At 39.5% G+C, this 21,921-nt stretch overlaps 1 protein-coding gene across 2 annotated transcripts in view; it reads right to left on the bottom strand.

Moving 5' to 3' along the window:
• Positions 1-217: 217 nt before the first annotated feature.
• The window catches only part of LOC127426629 (ubiquitin carboxyl-terminal hydrolase 22-like), a 68,268-nt gene continuing 46,564 nt past the window's right edge, over positions 218-21,921 (bottom strand). The window contains exons 5-13 of one of the 2 annotated variants that reach the window (XM_051673558.1): positions 21,343-21,509; positions 21,101-21,248; positions 10,867-10,972; positions 8,884-9,042; positions 8,680-8,806; positions 8,276-8,367; positions 4,410-4,472; positions 3,599-3,748; positions 218-1,779 (exon numbers count right to left, since the gene is read on the bottom strand). In XM_051673558.1, coding sequence (XP_051529518.1) covers positions 1,737-1,779; positions 3,599-3,748; positions 4,410-4,472; positions 8,276-8,367; positions 8,680-8,806; positions 8,884-9,042; positions 10,867-10,972; positions 21,101-21,248; positions 21,343-21,509 — 1,055 coding nt within the window. In that variant the 3' untranslated portion in view covers positions 218-1,736. The remainder of the gene's footprint in view (positions 1,780-3,598; positions 3,749-4,409; positions 4,473-8,275; positions 8,368-8,679; positions 8,807-8,883; positions 9,043-10,866; positions 10,973-21,100; positions 21,249-21,342; positions 21,510-21,921) is intronic. The other variant, XM_051673559.1, reaches the window with a different exon arrangement.

Genomic DNA, 21,921 nt, shown 5'->3' with positions numbered 1-21,921 from the left:
TACTACTTCTTATTACTTGATGTGACAAGTTGTTCTAGCCTGGAGAGCAAAACAGACAACACAGCACTTTTTGTTCCACTATTTTTTTTTCCATTGATTTGTTTTACATACATTACATACTATACATAGATACATAATTAACATTTATAAAATCCTCCCCATTGTCTTTTAGCATACAGTTTAAACGGCATGCCAAGTTTGAGTACTGATTCAGTACACACACACACACACACACACACACACACACACACACACACACACACACACACACACACACACACACACACCCCACCACTAACACACAGGTGCCCACATTCCTGCATTCGCACACACTCGGGTAGTACACATATACACAGGTGTGTACACGGATATGCATACATGCGCACTCGCACACACTCAACTGGAGCAACATGTTGCTGAGGATAACACTGTTGAATCAAGCCGTGGTGGCAATAGGCATCACATGAAAAGAAAGAAAAATCTTCATTCACAATGCATCAGAAACATGACACAAGCCTTCACAACCAAACCTGCAGCAACATATCATCAACTGAAACTTTTCATGTTAACAAAGCTATACTTCTCACAGAAATACCTTCTTTCCATTCCTTTAGAAGACATACAGCACATATATATATATATATAAAAAAAACATGGGTTCATGGGGAAGACGCGTAAACAAGAAATTAATGACTTGTTTACGTACGTATGTATTATTATGCATAATACATACATATATATATATATATATATATACACTGTATATGTGTGTGAGATACATTTTTATCCCTCAACCAAAGAAAAAAAAAAAGCAATGAAAAACTTAGGGCAGAAAGAGTTGGTAAATTCTTTTGAATTAAAAATAAAAGTGCTGAACCCTGACAGTATTTTCAAACTCAACCACCAAATGACAATATAAGTTTGAGTTAAAGTTCATAATGCCCCTTTTCTTTCTTTTGTGTTCAATACATCACTAATGCATACAAAGAAATAAAAATAAAAATATTTTGAAACATCATTTGAGGATGAGAAAATGGGACTGAATTACATGAATGCTTTATATTCTTTGTGATAACTGAGGAGAAAAACATAACTAAAAGTGAAAAAGAGATTGTGAAGTTTAAAGGGATAGCTCAGCCAAAAATGAAACTTGTGTTATCATTTAATCGCATGCTGTTCCAAACCTTCCTTTCTTCTATAGAATGCAAAACGAAAAGTTAGGCCTAATGTTAGCCTCAGTCACCTTTCACTTTTATTTTATGGAAAAATGCAATGAAATTAAATGATTACTGAGGCTATCATTCTGCCTCCCTTTGTGTTCCATGGAAGAAAGTTTTAAATTTTGGGGTGAACTATCCCTTAAAGAACAATGTGATGAGATGTCAGTTTGTCTCCTCCGTTTGTAGCGAGAGAAAAGAAAACAGACAGAGGTCTCTCCATCTTCTCTAATGCCGCCGTCTCCTCTTTCTGTCAAGTATGCTCCGGATGCTCAGTGCAGATTGGTTTAGCTGTGTATTTTATTTATTGATTTTTTTTCCCCATTTCTTATTTTGTTATTTTTATTTTCCTTAGTTAATAAAGGCTGCTTTTTTTCTTTTTCTTTTAACAGCTCTCCTGGGATGAACAAGTGTCAGGCCGGGTGGTTTATGCTCCTTTCTTTCCGTTGTCCACCCCGCCTTCACTCATATGATCTTCCCTTCACAGCTTGTGACTCGGACCCCTTCTGGATCTAGGGATTATTCATATTCTAGGAACTGTTTATGGTAAAATAACAAGTACCTGCAAAAATGAAATAAGTTATGTTAAATTATTAAATACATGTATATAAACAATATTTTACGATGAAAAATATTTTTCTCCAAAAAGACTTCTTTGCTACAAAACAAGTTTTGCTTTCATGTTTAAGGAATTACAGTGGCCTCAAAAAAGTATTTGGACACTTAACTCCAATTAAATATAGTTGAAGTCAGAAGTTTACATACACCTTAGCCAAATACATTTAAACTCAGTTTTTCACAATTCCTGACATTTAATCGTAGAAAACATTCCCTATCTTGGGTCAGTTAGGATCACTACTTTATTTTAAGAATGTGAATGTTCAGAATAATAGTAGAGAGAATGATCTAATTCATCTTATTTCTTTCATCACATTCCCAGTGGGTCAGAAATTTACGTATCCTTTGTTAATATTTGGTAGCATTGCGTTTCAATTGTTTAACTTGGGTCAAATGTTTTGGGTAGCCTTCCACAAGCTTCTCATAAGTTGCAGGAATTTTGGTCCATTTCTCAAGACAGAACTGGTGTAACTGAGTCAGGTTTGTAGGCCTCCTTGCTCGCACACACTTGTTCAGTTTTGCCCACACATTTTCTATCAGATTGGGCTCAGGGCTTTGTGATGGCCACTCCAATACCTTGACCTTGTGTCCTTAAGCCATTTTGCCACAACTTTGGCAGTATAATTGGGGTCATTGTCCATTTGGAAGACCCATTTGCGACCAAGCTTTAAGAGATGTTGCTTCAATATATCCACATAATTTTCCTTCCTCATGATGCCATCTATTTTGTGAAGTGCACCAGTCCCTCCTGCAGCAAAGCACCCCCACAACATGATGCTGCCACCCCCATGCTTCATGGTTGGGATGGTGATCTTCGGCTTGCAAGCCTCACCCTTTTTCCTCCAAACATAACGATGGTCATTACGGCCAGTTACATTTTTGTTTCATCAGATCAGAGGACATTTCTCCAAAAAGTAAGATCTTTGTCCCCATGTGCACTTGCAAACTGTAGTCTGGATTTTATATGGCTGTTTTGGAGCAGTGGCTTCTTCCTTGCAGAGCAGCCTTTCAGGTTATATCGATATAGGACTTGTTTTACTGTATATATATATACACACACACACACACACACACACACACACACACACTTATCTACCGGTTTCCTCCAGCATCTTCACAAGGTCCTTTGCTGTTGTTCTGGGATTGATTTGCACTTTTTGCACCAAACTACGCTCATCTCTAGGAGACAGAATGCGTCTCCTTCCTGAGCAGTATGATGGCTGCATGGACCCATGGTGTTTATACTTGCATACTATTGTTTGTTTAGATGAACGTGGTACCTTCAGGCATTTGGAAATTGCTCCCAAGGATGAACCAGACTTGTGGAGGTCCACAATTTTTTTTCTGATGTTTTGGCTGATTTATTTGGATTTTCCCATTATGTCAAGCTAAGAGGCACCGAGTTTGAAGGTAGGCCTTAAAATACATCCACAGGTACACCTCCAATTGACTCCAATTAGCCTATCAGAAGCTAATTGGCTAATTGCCTAAAGGCTTGGTATCATTTTCTGGAATTTTCCAAGCTCCTTAAAGGCAGAGTTAACTTAGTGTATGTAAACTTCTGACCCACTGGAATTGTGATATAGTCAATGAAAATCTGTCTGTAAACAACAGAAGTTAGGTTTGAAAAAAACAAAAAATGTCTAGCATCATTGCAACTTGGTTTGATGCTTTGTTCCATATCTAATGCAATGACATTCAGACAATAAGTGTGTCTTTTTAAAGCCACTGTATGGATGTAGAAGACAGAATTGCAGACTGACCCCTCACTGTCCAGAACATCTTTAATGCTGGCTTTAGTGATAATGGCGTCATCACATTTAAACCACTGGTCCTTGTGCTGGCGGATAAACGTGGTGTAATGGCCGCTCTCCAATGTGCCCTGATGATTCACCACTGCAAACAGAGAATACCTGCACATCGCGCGAGAGGTTAAAAGCTAAATCAATGATACAGTGTGAGCAGATGGAAGATGTTTATGTAGTCATATATTTCAAATCATAAGCAAATATAAACTCACCAAGCACTTTATTAGGAAGACCTGTACACCTACTTATTCATGCCATTATCTAATCAGCCAATCTTGTGGCAGCAGTGCAATGCATAAAATCATGCAGATACGGGTCAGGAGCTTCAGTTAATATTCACATCAACCATCAGAATGGGGAAAATTTTGATCTCAGTGATTTCAACCGTGGCATTATTGTTGGGGTCAGATGGGCTGGTTTGAGTATTTCTGTAACTGCTGATCTGGGATTTTCATGCACAACAGTCTCTAGAGTTTACACAGAATGGTGCCAAAACAAAAAAAAAAAAATATCCAGTGACGGAAATTCCTTGTTGATGATAGAGGTCAACAGAGATTGTCCAGACTGGTTCAAACTGACAGAAAGGTTACGGTAACTCAGATAACTGCTCTGTACAATTGTAGTGAGCAGAATAGCATCTCAGAATGCACAACACGTCGAACCTTGAGGCGGATGGTTACAACAGCAGAAGACCATGTCTGGTACTTTATTAGGACTGTGCTGTTCCTAATAAAGTGCTCAGTGAGTGTAGCAGACTTCCACTTACTTGTTGTCATTGTTTAAAGAATCTACTGGCTGCTGGTACTGTCCATTCATTCGGCTCTCTTTACTGCAAGAAAAACAGAAACATTAGCATGCAGCTGCTAAATGACTTTCTAGATAAATGTGCTAGCTCCACAAACCCTGGTTGTGTCTTGAAACCTGGTGAGCTGATTCGCTACTGTCCACATAAGCAACATAAACGGCATTCAAACCAAAACAGACAGCAGCCTGATCACGTCACACTCATGCGCCATACAATGAGCACTCCTTATGTGAATAACGTGAGAGAAAAGCCCAAAATATACAAAGATGCAGATGCCAGATGCAAACGCGGAGTATCCGTGTACAGGAAGCATGATGCAAATTTAGTCATCTGCAGAGTGCTCGAGAACTGAATGTGTGCGGCCCAAAATGTATATTGGTTTTGACACAAATGCTGAGTGTCTGCGTACAGTCAAACAAGCAGCCTTTTTAAGTATACATACTGGTGCATGCGCACTATGACTGCTAAGAGATACTGGACTATTCCTCTTCAGGAGTTTAGACCCATAAAGATGTCTTTATATTCCTTCATACTGGAATTATACAAATGCAGCTATTTTGGTACCTTCTCACACATAAGTTCTTGACATGCACATTCACTGTTGTTGTTTTCCACCATCGTCTCTAACACTTCTCTGTAAAGCAAAGGCTCAACTGTGTGTTGCCACCTTATGGACCCACTAATTAGTGAAAATAATTCAAGACGCATGTGTATTCTGCGCATTCAGATGCGCGGTTAGGAAAAAAAAAAAAAAAAAAAAATCTATTTTTGGCTGCGCGTGTACAATGCATGAGCACTCTGCTTATGATGAAAATTTGCATCACGCTTCCTGTCCTGACCAAAGTATACATTGGGCTTAACCGCTAGTACTCTGAACGTGCAGAATAACATTGGTCCACTATATTAGTGCACTAATTAGTTGGTCCACAATGTGGCAACACTCAGTTGTGCCGTTGCTTTCACAAAGAAGCGCTAGAAAGTATAATCGCCAGTAAACATCAGGAGACGAAGGTAGAAACAACAACAGTGGCTGTGCACGACAAGAACGCCTGTGAGAGGAGGTCAGGAGATACCTGCATTTGTAGAACTCGAGTCTTAAGGAATATAAAGACATCTTTATAGATCTAAACTTCTGAAGAGAAATAGTCCAGTGTCTCATAGCTTGCACAGTCAAATGGAGTATGCTGTACACTGAAAGGCTAAGCTTTCGGCTGTACGCAGAAGCTAAACCGAAATATACTTTGGGCTTCACGCTCACAGTTGATTTTGTTGCTAAGCTAATGAGTCAATACTCCAATACAGACAAAAATACATTTGTAATACAAAAATACATTTGGTTAAAAAATCCTGCCCAAGTATTGGATGAAAATTTTAATTAGATGAAAACTACTTTTGTAAATATTTTAATATATATAAGTTGTTTTTTTTTTTTGGTTTTTTTCACATTTTTCAATAGAATATTTCCCTCTCTTATGCTATATAAAAAAGATGAAACCTGCCAAAGGTGGTTTGTCAATCTTAGCTGGTCTCCCTGCCTGGCCAAGCTAATGTTCAGCTGGTCAGCCAGCTGGTCTCAAAAACTCTTCTAAAACAATCCAACGGGACCAGCCTCACTTGTGGAAACCAGCTCATCACAATGCATTATAAGATTGCCTCCATGCAAGCCTCTTATATATTGGTCAAAGATACTGCCCATTTTGCTACTTACAATTGGAGACACCCTACATGTTGGGAGCTGGCCTATGATGCCCAAAAAATGCAGTTTAGCTATGTAGATTTCGAAACACAGCCATTAATTGTAATTCAAAGGCTACATTGCATGGTGGGAAAGTTGTCATATGCTGTATACTGTTAATGGAGTATACACAGAAGGAACTTGATAACGAATGATTCTACTATGAAAGTAATGGCTTTAAAACTAGCAGATAGTAGACTTGCAGTGGTACATTATTTAGACAGTAATCCACATTTGTACATTCCAAACTTGCGTATTTTACCTACTGTAACAGTCAGTAATAAAGAGCTCCTTCTTTGCCCTCATTTGGGTTTGTGTGTTGAACATGTTCAAAATGTACAGTTGAAGTCAGCAGCTTACATACACATAGGTTGAAGTCATTAAAACTAATTTAACCACTCCACAGATTTAATATTAGAAAAGCATAGTTTTGGCAAGTTGTTTAGGACCTCTACTTTGTGCATGGCACACGTAATTTTTCCAACAATTGTTTACAGACAGATTGCTTTATTTTTAATGGACTATATCACAATTCCAGTGGGTCAGAAGTTTACATACAAGTTAACTGTACCTTTAAGCAGCTTTGAAAATTCCAGAAAATTTTGCAAAGCCTTTAGACAATTAGCTTCTGATAGGAGGTGTACTGAATTGGTGGTGTACCTGTGGATGTATTTTAAGGCCTACCTTCAAACTCCGTGCCTCTTTGCTTGACATCATGGGAAAATCAAAGAAATCAGCCAAGACCTCAGAAAAAAACATTGTGGAACTCCACAAGTCTGGTTTATCCTTGGGAGCAATTTCCAAACGTCTGAAGGTACCACATTCATCTGTACAAACAATAGTACGCAAGTATAAACACCATGGGACCACAAAGCCATCATACCCCTCAGGAAGGAGACGCATTCTGTCTCCTAGAGATGAATGTAGTTTGGTGCGAAAAGTGCAAATGAATCCCAGAACAACAGCAAAGAACCTTGTGAAGATGCTGGAGGAAACAGGTAGACAAGTATCTACATCCACAGTAAAACAAGTCCGATATTGACATGACCTGAAAGGCTGCTTTGCAAGGAAGAAGCCACTGCTCCAAAACTGCCATTAAAAGCTAGACTACAGTTTGCAAGTGCACATGGGGACAAAGATCTTACTTTTTGGAGAAATGTCCTCGGGTTTGATGAAACAAAAATTGAACTGTTTGGCCATAATGACCATCGTTATGTTTGAAGGAAAAGGGTGAGGCTTGCAAGCCGAAGAACACCATCCCAACCGTGAAGCATGGGGGTGGCAGCATCATGTTGTGGGGGTGCTTTGCTGCAGGAGGGACTGGTGCACTTCACAAAATAGATGGCATCACGAGGAAGGAAAATTATGTGGATATATTGAAGCAACATCTCAAGACACCAGCCAGGAATTTAAAGCTCGGTCGCAAATGGGTTTTCCAAATGGACAATGACCCCAAGCATACCTCCAAAGTTGTGGCAAAATGGCTTAAGGACAACAAAGTCAAGGTACTGGAGTGGCCATCACGAAGCCCTGACCTCAAACCGACAGAAAAGTTGCGGGCAGAACTGAAAAAGCGTGTGCGAGCAAGGAGGCCTACAAACCTGACTCAGTTACACCAGTTCTGTCAGGAGGAATGGGCCAAAATTCCTGTAACTTATTGTGAGAAGCTTGTGGAAGGCTACCCAAAAAGTTTGACTCAAGTTAAACAATTTGAAGGCAATGCTACCAAATACTAACGCAGTGTATGTAAACTTCTGACCCACTGGGAATGTGATGAAAGAAATAAAAGCTGAAATAAATAATTCTCTCTACTTTTCTGACATTTCACATTCTTAAAATAAAGTAGTGATCCTAACTGACCAAAGACAGGGAATGCTTTCTACGATTAAATTTCAGGAATTGTAAAAAACTGAGTTTAAATATATTTATTTATATGTATACTTCTGACTTCAACTGTACCAAGGCAAGGTACGCGTCATGTGAATTAAAGTGATTGACTCTCTCTAAAAGATTTTGAATGCTGTCATCTTTGATAACAAACATCAAATACTGATGACTATGATGATGACAGAAACAATGAGTAAGGTTGTACCTGGAGGCCATGAAGGGTGTCATATCCAGCTCAAGAGGAAAGGACACATAGGTGGTGATCTTCCGCCGGAGCTTTGCGGAATGCTCAAACCGCTAAAAAAAAAAAAAAAAAAACAGGAATGAGAGAGATAACAAGAAATAGAAAAGGGAGAGGGGTGACAGTTTAAAGAAATGCATGAAAATTACAGTAACAAAAACAGGCAAGAGAGAAGTCCAGCCTCATACAGACGCCCACACACCTTCAAAAGCATATTGCACACGCTTCAATGAGCGCTTCTGAAGAACTAGTTGCTGGATTTGACAAAAATTACCAAGTTTGTTGCACTGAATCTTTAAAAGATATTCTGAGTTGTTGCATAGAAGCAAGTACACAGAATATCCAAACACATGCAAACACATGATTACTTTAAGGTGGAAGCATGCCACAATAGGAAGTCTCTTCATTGTCAGCTGCTTGGTGGACTCCTGGTAACTATGGCAACCACTGCATTTGATCTTGGCGCTACTTCCTAAGTGTTCAGGTCGAGTGAACCTGCAATGCAGAAAGTTGAGTCAGTGGCAGCCTGAGCGATCCATGAACATCCTGTAGTGTGATTTGAGTGCGTTTACCTGCGCAGGCAGTCTGTGAGTGTGGTAGCTCCAGTTGGGTGGCTGTCTCCATTCACCACACTGCCATCACTGCCCAGGCTGAGGGGCCAGAAGGGGGTCGAGGAACCTGGCAGATCCAAACTGATGTCCCAGAATGGGTCTATTGTCGTGGAAACCCCACTGCGGACAAAGAAAACAGAGTTAAAATAAATAAATAAATAGTGAAGCATGACAATCTGTTTCATAAGTCTTACAATAAAACTTGAACAAAAAAATAATTAAGTGATTAAAACTTGATAATCTGCAGTGGCACTAACAATCAAGGCACAGCAGGACTTCATAGCATAAGGATTAGTTTAGTTATAAACAGCAGGGGGCATGGGGGAGTGCAACAGCTCTATTAAACACAGGGTGGTGCTAAAGAATAAGAATGACCTCTATTTTTCAAACTGAATCTTTACTTTTGAGGATTTTCAATAGCATTCAAACTGGGTTAGATGTAGAAAAAAGGATTTCCAGATATCAGCTCTGTTCCACAACCTAGCAAGTTGCCTACATAGGCAGCATTTCAAGGCATCATTGGTACACTCCTGACCTGAAGGCTGTTCAAAAAGCTTCACTATTTTATGGAATATTCTGTTCAATACAAGTACAGCTCAGTTTAGAGCATTTGTGACAATGTGGATTACCACAAAAAATAATTTTGACCTGTCCTTCCTTTTCTTTAAAAAGAGCAAAAACTGGGTTACAGTGAGGCACTTACAATGGAAGTGAATGGGCCAATCTGTAAAATTTAAAACAGTATAGCCACAAGACATCAAAATCCGTTAGCATGATTTTAGTGAGATAAAAATCGCTTACTAACCTTTCATATCCAATTTTACAACTTCATTGCCATGACAATGTAATGCTGCTAACCCTAAAACGACTGTAAAAACGACGATTTAAACAACTTCACAGTTCAAATACACAAGGTTTAACAGAAAAATTACTGTAAGGGCTTTTATAAAATTACATGCATCACATTTCTGCTTTTAAACCCTTAAGAAATTGACCCCATTCACTTCCATTTTAACTGCCTCACTGTAACCTCGATTTAAATTTTTTTTTTAAAGAAAAGGAGGGACGAAACAAAGTATTATTTTTTTGGCAATAAACATTATGCCACAAATGCTCTTGATTGAGCTTAGCTTGTATTGAACCCGAAATATTACTTTAAGATACATTTTGGCCAAAATCTATGAGAACAACGCATGTATCCTTTGCGGTGAAGGAAAGCCTATAATGTTAAAATTATAAATACCCTATAATTCATTTAATACTGAAAAGTATCTATAAAATAGTAAAATCGAATAACAAATTGACTATTTTATCCAATAAAAGTGTGTACTATGTATTTTTATGCTTATTACAGTATACTGTAGCATTGTTAGCTTAGCAACATGCTAATGTAACGGTAGCCAGCTGGTAAGTGATGGCTGTGCAGTGTGTAAACCTCACTCTCCTGGACTTAAGAGACGCACTAGCGACCGGGACAAGGGCCATGGCTTTTATAACCACCTTGCTAGCACATCCGACTCCCATGCCGGGGATCGCTGGTTCGAATCCCGCTCAGGCGTGTTGAGAAGGACCGGTGACACTAACACCAAACTCTACTGAAATAAATTGCGAGTCAAGTCTCCTGTGCCCTTCTTGTGAGGAGCATGTTTTGTGTGATGCTTGGAGTTGCTGCCTATGAAGACCGTTCCAAATAGGTCACTCGTGAGGTTCCGTTTCAGTTAGGATGCTTCCTTAAAAGGCTGCTGCCCATGTAGGCAGCAGACAGCATGGCACCTCACTAGGTTTTGGAGCAAAGCAACAGACTACCTCAATATTTGATGTGGCACAAATGTGGCTAAAAACACACTCAGACACACAAAAAAGGGGTCAGCTGGCCAAGGACAAATGGGTGGTTTTATTACAGACAATGTAGAACATTACAGACAACATTGTTGTTGGTCTTACTGGCAAACTTGGCAGGTGACGTCAGACTGCAGGCCTCCAGTGAAGATTTGGTCAATGATACAGCTGCAGTGGTTTGGATTGTTAGCTTTTTTCCCATTATCATCTCCTTAGTGGACATGCGAACAGCATATGACACACACACACACACACACACACACACACACACACACACACACAAACAAATGAGAGAGAAAGTACTCATTAGAAAGCAAAGCTCGGATTGCTGCAGGAACACCCCTCCCTTTCTGTTTCACACTGCAGGAGAAAGGAGGGATGAAGTGAAGGGAGAGAGGGAAGGAGAGAAAGAGTTAGGTCTGTCAACAAACTCTCCATCTATATCCTCCCTCTCACTTCCTCTCCCACTGCCATTTGATTCTTTTAGCAGCTTGCTGTACCTCCTCACTGTCTTACGTTTCTTTCTTTCTCTGTTTGCTCCCATCTCCCACCCACTCTCTGACCCTGACTCAAGTACAGTACTTTCCGTTCTGCTGCATCCAACACACAATTCTAGCTCTCCTCTCACATACACGATTCTTTTTTTTCTTCACTTTTTCACCCAATTTGGAATGCCCAATTCCCAGTGCGCTTTTAAGTCCTCGTGGTCACGTAGTGATTCGCCTCAATCCGGGTGGCGGAGGACAAATCCCAGTTGCCTCGGCATCTGAGACCATCAACCCGTGCATCTCATCAAGTGGCTTGTTGAGCACGTTGCCACGTAGACATATCGCGTGTGGAGGCTTCACGTCATCCGCGCTCAACTCACCACGCGCCCCACCGAGAACGAACCACATTATAGCGACCACGAGGAGGTTACCCCATGTGACTCTACCCTCCCTAGCAACCGGGCCAATTTGGTTGCTTAGGAGACCTGGCTGGAGTCACTCAGCACACTCTGGGATTCGAACTAGTGAACTCCAGGGGTGGTAGCCAGTGTATTTTACCACTGAGCTACCCAGGCCCCCAGCCACATACACAATTTGACTCTGAAATGTTCTACGATAGCCTTCTCAGTCATGGATCGATGGCTCCGTTTACACCTGGTATTAAAGTGGTTTTCACACTGGGCATGTTTGCTGCGGTCGAATCAGAACACGATTGTTCCTGGATTTCCAGATATCGGCTCTGTTCCACAGCCTAGCAAGTTGCCAACATAGGCAGCATTTTAAGGCATCATTGGCACACTCCTGACTAGGGTTGCATGCTAGACCAGGGCTACGGTAGTAGCGCAATACTAAAGCTTCAAAATATTGGTGGTGCCACAGTATTTTTTTAAACGTTAGTACCGTCAATACGGTAGTACCATAAGTTATGTTGTATGTGTGGTAATAAATATTATTTCCGCTAAAACCTTCATTTGAATTAGACTTACAGTACTGTGCAAAAGTCTTTGGCACATAAGATGCTTCACAAAAACATTTGTCTTAAGATGGTTATTTATATTTTCAGCTTTAGTGTGTTAATAGGAAATATACATTTTAGACTCCCAAACATTTATTTTGCAAATAGAATAGAAGAACAGGGAGCCCTGCAACAGATGGCATGGTCCCCACAGAGCCCCCCACTGAGTCAGTCTGGGATTACAAGAGACAGCCGAAATAGAAGAACTGGCGAATTCTCCAAGAAGCTTGGAACATCCTATCTGCCAACAACCAAGAAATACTGTATCCAGGTGTACCAAGGAGAATTGGTGCTGTTTTTAAGGCAAAGGTGGTCACACCAAATATTGATTTAGCTTTTTTTTTTATGTTTACTGGACTTTTTATGATGTTAATTGATAAATGAAAACTATTTATGGCATTATTTTTTAAGACATCCTCACTATCCACCATTTTTCCCAAGAGCCTAAAACTTTTGCACAGTACTGTATGTCTGCAATAACATTAAAAATGTAGTCTTTTCGAGTTGCGTCCCCTTCACACAGTGCCCTTTAAGAGCACAAAATGATGTTTAGAACTTGCCCCTTACCTGATATTGTTTATTTTTCAATGTGTGGTTTTGCCATGCTTCAAACACACACTTCTGAATCCCACCATGTTAATTTGTTGGTCATGCCTCCTAATGGATAATATGTATTTAAGTAAAACTTTGGAGAGTGAGATGCTTTTTACACAACACAATTCACGTAGCGAGATTTGGAATTATTTTGGGGTTTGCCTGATGAGACCGGGAAAACCCATCTGCTGTGAATGTAGACAAGAGATTTCAAGCCAAAGGGGGAAACATCATCAACCTTATTAAACACCTTCGGACACATCCCAGTGTCTCTGCAGAATACACACGGGTTATCTTAACATTTACAGATTTACCATTTCTCTGAAAAATCGAATGTTGCACTCAAGTACAAATGCATGGTGGAGGTAACTTTGCAAAGTTTGCACTTATGATTAGATCACGTCCCTGAGCCGTGCGATCAAATTGGTGTGTATGTAATCTGCACTCGCGCTGCTGTTTACCAGGAGAGAGCTGCTCAAAACAGTCTTTTCCACATTACAATATCTTTATTTTAAGATACCGGAGGTTTCCCCGGCCTGAATTGGGCGGTGGGGGTATGTGACGAGGAGGGCGGTGTGGCCGGGCCACGAGGATGCACATCCTGAGTTGCCCAATCAGCGGGAGAGAGAGAGATAAAGATGAGCCGGGGACGCCAGAGAGAAAGAGAGAGAGACACATGGAGCTGTGTGTGTCAACATCTGTTATGTTTCAGTTCAGCGTTTGTGTTGATTAAAGTCTTGTTAATTGTTAATCCGGTTCCCGCTGATTGGACAACTCGGTGCCGGGCGTGCATCCTCGCGGCCCGGCCACGCCCTCCTCCTCGTCACTTTCTCCATCTATATCCTCCCTCTCACTTTCTCTCCCACTGCCATTTGATTCTTTTAGCAGCAAGCTGTACCTCCTCACTGTCTTCTGTTTCTTTCTCTGTCTGTTTGTTCCCATCTCCCACCCACTCTCTGACCCTGACTCAAGTACAGTATGTTCTGTTCTGCTGCATGCAACACACAATTCAAGCGCTCCTTCACTCAGATACACACTTAAAGATTTCATATTGAAAGCACATAAAATGCTCTGAAATGGTCTATGATAGATCCATGGCTGAGAAGGCTATGGCTCCATTTACACCTGGTATTAAGGTGGTTTTCACATTGGGCACATTTGCTGCCGTCCGAATCATAGCGCGATTGTTCCCAGCACCCCCCAGAGCAGTCTGGTTTCAGACTCGCATATGATTCTTTCGCTTTTCCATCATCAACTTGCGTCATCACAAACATACACATGATGGAAAACAAAACGCATTGCTATATTTGTGTTTTATTTTAATTTGGTGTGATTGTGCACACTAGAGTGAACGAAACTTGTGACTCACATGCTGTAATTCAGCAGTTGTACATGTCCATGAGAAGGCGACTACTGTATATCGGATGCTCCCAAACGATCTTTTTGAGGTCAAGGCTGGCTGCACGCCCTCTCACACACGTATATAAAAGGCACCTCACCTCGTCTGTGTCCCACAATGTTCCCGTCATTCATGGTGCATCTGTTTGTTTTAGTGCAACTAATGATGTCATCATGCTTAAATTGGCAAAAACGCATGCGCAAGTCATTTTATTCCTGAACAAGTGCGGACCAGAGTACAGGTTGTTTCTCACTAATGCAAACCATGCCACAGTTCCATTGCAACCGAGCTCTGACCACCGCCTACAGGTAGTCTCGGGTTCGATACCATGGTCTGCAAAACAGCTTTCACATTACCTACTTTTAATGCAACAGTCCTCTGTTTCGGACAAAACTGTCAGTGTGAAAGCCCCCTAAGATGCATTTTATGTGGTCCTTTTAAAACAAAAAAAGTGCTAAAGACCGCGTATCCGTGCAAACAGCAGCGAAGTGCTGCCTACTCACCTGTCAATCATCCACTCTACTAAAAGAAGAGATTTAAACTTTGCAGGTTATGTGCTGCCTTAAAGGGTATAACCATCCAATCCGAAAACTTAAAGCGCACACATGTACATGCACAGGATCTTCATCAGTATGCCTGATATCAACATAGCGACACAAATGACTTCTTTTTTGTGCTTTACTATCATGCAGTGATACAATGACTTAGTGATTGATGTATGCAGTCATGAGACCCTCTCGAAATCTAAACATTACTGGTCAAAAGAGACACATATTATGACCAGGTGTAAAGTTAAACAGTGATGTCGTTCGTCTATCCACTTGTAATCGGATCGCCAAAATGCATCTTCCACGTGTAAACAAGGGCCTATGAATGTTTACTGAAATCTGAATATTGTGTCAGTAATGTAGCGAGCATGGGGTATGTTCTGAGCTATTATATGTTAGAATTGTTGACACATTAATACACAGGATCAGAGTTCTGTTCTGCTGGGGGTAGAAGAGATCAAATGTTATTAATCTCCCATACAATCTCATTTGTAGACTGCCTGAAACATTCACAATTTCAGCTGGTCTTGCCTCCAAGAGCTAATTAGTCCTAAAATACAGCTGTAACTACTAACACATATCACTCTGTTACTTCATTATCTTTGTTCTATTCCACTCATTTTACTGGAACAGTAATCAGGTGGAACTAATGGACTTTTTATGGAGATGATGGTTTTCATCTTTTTAAGCAGCTCAAATCCAGCAAACTTTTTTACATTTGCAATTTTTTATTATTTAGTGCAAATATATAACATATTACCCAAGCATAAAAAAAAGAAAATAAAAAAAAGTCACCACCGCTGCGATAGGGTTTCTAGGAATCACATAAAATTTTGACTTTGTCTTTGAACTGCCATAATCCACTGCTCTATATGTTCCTCTCTTTAAAAAGTTGTAGAAGCTTGGTTTATATATATATATTTATTACACACACAGTTGAAGTCGGAAGTTTGCATACACCTAAATACAGCCAATACATTTAAACTCAGTTTTTCAAAATTCCTGAAATTTAATCGTAGAAAACTTTCCCTGTCTTAGGTCAGTTAGGATCACTTCTTTATTTTAAGAATGTAAAATGTCAGAATAATAATAGAGAGAATGATCTAATTCATCTTTTATTTCTTTCATCACATTCCCAGTGGGTCAGAAGTTTACATACAATTTGTAAGCATTTGGTAGAATTGCCTTTAAATTGTTTAACTTGGGTCAAACATTTTGGCTAGCCTTCCACAAGCTTTCCAGCAAAAGTTGCTGGAATGTTGGCCCATTCCTCCAGACAGAACTGGTGTAACTGAGTCAGGTTTGTAGGCTTCATCTGCCCACAAATTTTCTATCAGATTGAGGCCAGGACTTTGTGATGGCCACTCCAATACCTTGACTTTGTTGTCCTTAAGCCATTTTGCCACAACTTTGGAGGTATGCTTGGGGTCATTGTCCATTTGGAAGACCCATTTGTGACCGAGATTTAACTTCCTGGCTGATGTCTTGAGATGTTGCTTCAATATATCCACATAATTTTCCTTCCTCATGATGCCATCTATTTTGTGAAGTGCACCAGTCCCTCCTGCAGCAAAGCACCCCCACAACATGATGCTGCCACCCCCATGCTTCACGGTTGGGATGGTGTTCTTCTATTGGCTTGCTGAGCAGCCATTCAGGTTATGTCGATATAGGACTTGTTTTACTGTGGATGTAGATACTTGTCAACCTGTTTCCTCCAGTATCTTCACAAGGTTCTTTGCTGTTGTTCTGGGATTGATTTGCACTTTTCGCACCAAACTACGCTCATCTCTAGGAGACAGAATGTGTCTCCTACCGGAGTGATATGATGGCTGCGTGGTTCCATGGTGTTTATACTTGCGTACTATTGTTTGTACAGATGAACGTGGTACCTTCAGGCATTTGGAAATTGCTCCCAAGGATGAACCAGAATTTTGGAGGTAATTTTTCTGAGGTCTTGGCTGATTTCTTTTGATTTTCCCATGATATCAAGCAAAGAGTCACAGAGTTTGAAAGTAAGCCTTAAAATACATCCACAGGTACACTTCCAATTAAGTACACCTCCTATCAGAAGCTAACTGGCTAATTGTCTAAAGGTTTGAGATCATTTTCTGGAATTTTCCAAGCTGCTTAAAAGGCACAGTTAACTTAGTATATGTAAACTCCTGACCCACTGGAATTGTGATATAGTCAATTAAAAGTGAAACAATCTGTTTGTAAACAATTGTTGGAAAAATTACTCATGTCATGCACAAAGTAGATGTCCTAAACGACTTGCCAAAACAATAATTTGCTCATATTAAATCTGTGGAGTGTTTAAAAAAATTAGTTTTAATGGCTTCAACGTAAGTGTATGTAAACTTCTGACTTCAACTGTATAATATATATATATATATATATATATATATATATATATATATATACTACACACACACACACACACACACACACACACACACACACACACACACACACACACACACACACACACACACACACACACACACACACACACACACACACACACACACACACACACTCTCTGCTGAAAAAAAAAAAGTTGCCGTTTGGATTTAAGGCAGTGTTATGATCCAAGGTTGCTTCAACTGGTCTTCCCTGACAGCACGGGCATATTCCAAGATGACAATGCCAAGATTCATTGGGCTCAAATTTTGAAATAGTGGTTCAGGGAGCAATAAGAATCACTTTCACACATGAATTGGCCACCAAAGAGTCCTGCCCTTAACCCCATTGAAAGTCTTTGGTATGTGCTGTAGAAGATTTTACGGAGAGGTTCGACTCTCCCGTCGTCAATACAAGATCTCGGCCAAAAATTAATGCAACTCTGGACAGAAATGTTGTGACGTTGCATAAGGTTGTCGAAACAATGCCACAATGAATGTGCACTGTAATCAAAACTAAAGGTGGTCCAACAAAATATTAGAGTATGCAACTTTTTTTTGGCCAAGCAGCATGTGTGTGTGTGTGTGTGTGTGTGTATATATATATATATATATATATATATATATATATATATATATATATATATGAATGAATGATATCTTTTTTGTGGTCTACCATTCAAAACTATAGCAGTTTACCCTGTTATAGTTTACATCCGCACAGTTTTCAAACCCAGAAATGTACATATTACTAACAAGCAAAAAGCTGTAGTTCAGAGCAACTGCCTCCAATAGGCTGTTGTAATTCTGCCTTTGAGTTGTGTTGGAATGATCTTATTTTAAAAAATACATGCATATGAACACCACCAAAATGTTGTTGGGGATTTTATTTGCGCCCCAACTTTCAAAATTAGGGCCGTATCAATTAATGAATCATCATGAAACCTAATTTGGTATTGATCAATTTGGTATTTGATTTGGTATTGATTAAATTGTACAGTCAACATTCATATAACTTAGTTTGTTAGTACATATTGTGTGCTGTTGATGAAGTATAGTGGAAAAATACTGCTCATTTAGTCAGTTTATGACGTTACATTCTTATGTGAAAAAAAAGAAAAATTCACATTTTCTGTGGCAGCACAACAATCATAAAACACATTGATAAAGCGTTAATTATGCATATAAAGCACATTTTTCTTTGTTTGCAAGTGAAAAAGTAAAAAAAAAAATGAATTTGTCCAATGCAATCCATTTAATTCTGACCTAAATCACTTTGTAACATCATGTACAGCTGGGCGGTTTTTCAGATTTTTCTGATTAATTCAAATTTGCGTTGACAATTTCTTTTTTTTTTTTTTTTTTAAATAAAAAAATCTAGATTTTGCATAAAAACATCGCAAACACTACAGTTAGATATGTTGTAAATACACCAAAGGTTGAATAAGGAAGAGAAAAATAATTCACAGCGCTTGTCTTAATGCCGCTCCTGATCTGATCAGCTGCACATGTGTGGTGCGCTCCAACTGAACGTGACAGGTTAACAACACGGAGACTGATATAAAAGACAGCTGTAATATTCCCAGTTGTACAGTGTGATTGTAGCTCAGCTTTGTCCATCATGCAGGTATACAATGGCTTAAGACCATAACTGGCCTCGGCGTGCTTATGTTGATGTATGGTCTCCTTTCATTTCTTTTTATCCATAAAAAAGCGTTAGTTACGTGACAGTTATGGGCGCTTCATTTCAAATCATGGAGAGGCTATATATGGGAGAATCAAACATCCGCCGCTCCTTTTGCCATGATGATTCAGATAGACTGCTAATTATTGTTTTTTTCTGTGACGTGTTTCAAGTGTACTGCATCTATAGCCAACATATGGCAAGCAAATATTTTGACAAACTTTGCGAGTTGAGTTGCAATGATAAATTATTTAATTTTGCTGCAATGCTCAGCGTGAACCGCTAGAGGGCGCATCTTTATCTGCAGGGGTTTATGAATATACACACAAATTGTTTAATATACAATGAGTAATTTCTAGATAAATTTGATCATTCATAGATATTGATTTCTAGAAAACTTTCTAGACAGACTTGGTTTAGATCAAAAGAATACCTACACTGGCTAAGAATTATTTTGCAGTTTTCGTATTCTATTATTTCTAAACATCTGGTTTACTAGATTTTAATTTATTTTACATTAACACTATGTTAACAACTTCCCCCTGTGGTGTATTTTAGTGCCCAACCGATATATCGGTCGGCCGATATTATCGGGCGATATTAGCCTTTCACCGATATATCGTATCGCCGTATACTTTACCGATATGAAAACTTTTTTCAGAACATATAATGCAGAAAACAATGCTTTAGAATTGGTGTCATAGCATAGTTTGTGCAGCAGAGCGCGCTCTGACTCCATTGTTTACAGAGCTGAACTAACGGTGGCTCTGCAGACAGGGCGGAGTTCAGCGGTGTCATCACGGTAAGTTGTTAACTAGTTTGTTAAATACATACTGCAAACTTAATAAAAAATGACCCCATCATTTTCCCTTTTCAATATAACTAATATAACATTAACCTTGTCCCTGACAACCATGTCACTCATGTCTGTTTGCTGTTAGCCAGCTATAGTTTGTCAGTGCAGTCAGTAATGTAGCAGATTGAAAGGTAAACATCAGAGCATCTTTTTGCAGCTCAGTAGACAACGGTGCGGTGGTGGATTGTGTCTGGGGAGTGTTGATTTCATGCTATGTTGTTACTTAGTTGGTGAAACAAAATGCTGGAAAGTAAAATAAACAACGTCCGTCTTTTACCCTCCGTGACAACGAGCTTATAGCTAACTAGCTAATCACGTAGCTAATTGCATTGTTGTCAGCTGAGTGGAAGCTAACGAGTAAACATGTATTCACCAAACTGTTTTGTTCAGGATTCACAGTTTGGTACCCCCTTCAACCGAACAATTCCAGTCGTTGCATTTATAAAATGTAATATTTAAAAGTCTGGTTTTCCACCATTGAATGTTTCCCTTGAACTTGTATAGCAGAATACAGTGTAACACCGCTGTCACTGTTTATCTTGACTCGGCAGTATTAATATAGTCAGCATTTGACTGATACTAAAGCGTAATACTGATGTTTATTTAGCTATTTATTTTATTTGTATTTATTCTTTATTTTAATGGTCAGCATTTGACATACTAAACAGTACTGATGTTTATTTAGCTATTTATTTTATTTTTATTTATTCTTTCTTTTCTCAGTGTTCATTTCAAGAATTTGTTGACAATGTATTATAATAACAATGTCAAATATTCTTTGAAAAAATATTTGTTTAAGAAAGCAGCCTTCTGAGTACCTTTGCATAGTCATATCGGTTCAAAATCTGTGAAAAATCCACATAGAAAAGGTCTGTTTTCATTCCAGCTCAAAAATTAAATATATCGGCCACCATATCGGTAATCGGTGAATTTTCCCTTTCTAAAATCGATATCGGTCTCAAAAATCCTATATCAGTCGGGCTATATTGCATTTGTAAATTTTTCTTGCACACCTTTGTTTCCTATAATGAAAAGAACTTGGATTTCTCTAATTGCCTTGCATTCTAATAAAGAAAAATTTTGAAGTTTGAATCATGTTGGAGTACATTTAAAAGTAAAAATAAAATAAAATTTAAAAAAATGTAATCGTAAATCGTGAATTGTCCATGAGTTTGATAAAAATCGAGAATTTTTTTTTTTTTTTTTTTTGCCATACCACCCAGCCCTAACATCAAGTCGCAATTGCAATTTCCAAACTCCAAAGTAGGAACATTCCAGGATGACAAAGTTAAGAGCAGCAGCCTCTGATTGGCTGCAGTATGTTTAGTGGAACTGTCTGATTGGCTGTAGTACCTTTGCAGTGTCTATGTAGCACATCCAAAGCAGCAATGAGGAACTCGTGAGCGTCCTGTTGCTCGTAGCCAGCGAGATGTCGTGCGTGGGTCCACACGAGGTGCAGCAACCGGAAGGGAATGTGAGGAGATCGGTGACCCGAGTAGAACTTCAGGAGAGATGGACAGAGAAAGAGAAAAGGTTAACATGTATAAAAGACATTTTTGCACACTGTACATGTTATGTGTATGTAGAGCTCTCACCTCCTGAAAGAGCTGAGACATTTCACACACTAGGCAAGAGTTGGACTGCATCTCACACTTGTGCCTGTCAGACAGGAAGAAGTCCCTCAGCAGTGGAGTGTGTGTGAGAGCCTGAACAATACAGTTCATAAAGCATGTGTTCCCAAGGTTTATCAAACCCCTTAACCCTGAAAGAGACAAGACAGGGAGAGAAACAGAAGGAGAAAGAGTGTTAAAGGTGATTGCTTTTGGGATACCACAAAAAGTATCTTTCCCACCTGACAGTTTCAGGTTTTAAAGGGGGCATGACCAAAAAACAACAAAAATAGAGAACCACAGCCTTAGTGACTTTGAATTATTTACAAAACATAGATCGGTACACTCTTCTCAAACTCCAGTATAACCCCAGAAGATTGGCACATACTGTGTACCACCAAACTCCTCTTCCTCTTTCAGTGCTGTCAGTGTAAGCCACTTCCCTGCTGTGTTGAAGTGGGGCACCTCGGAGCCTCTCCCTCTCTTGTGGTCTGACAAGTAACAGGAGACCCATGAGATTTGGGGTAAGGCCTGGTCTGTGCCACAGGGAGGCTAAACGTCTTG

The sequence above is a fragment of the Myxocyprinus asiaticus genome, chromosome 36 (genome assembly GCF_019703515.2).
Source record: "Myxocyprinus asiaticus isolate MX2 ecotype Aquarium Trade chromosome 36, UBuf_Myxa_2, whole genome shotgun sequence".
Classification (NCBI taxonomy): domain Eukaryota; kingdom Metazoa; phylum Chordata; class Actinopteri; order Cypriniformes; family Catostomidae; genus Myxocyprinus; species Myxocyprinus asiaticus.
The sequence above is the reverse complement of the archived record's forward strand: the minus strand, read 5'-3'. Positions and strand labels throughout refer to the sequence as shown.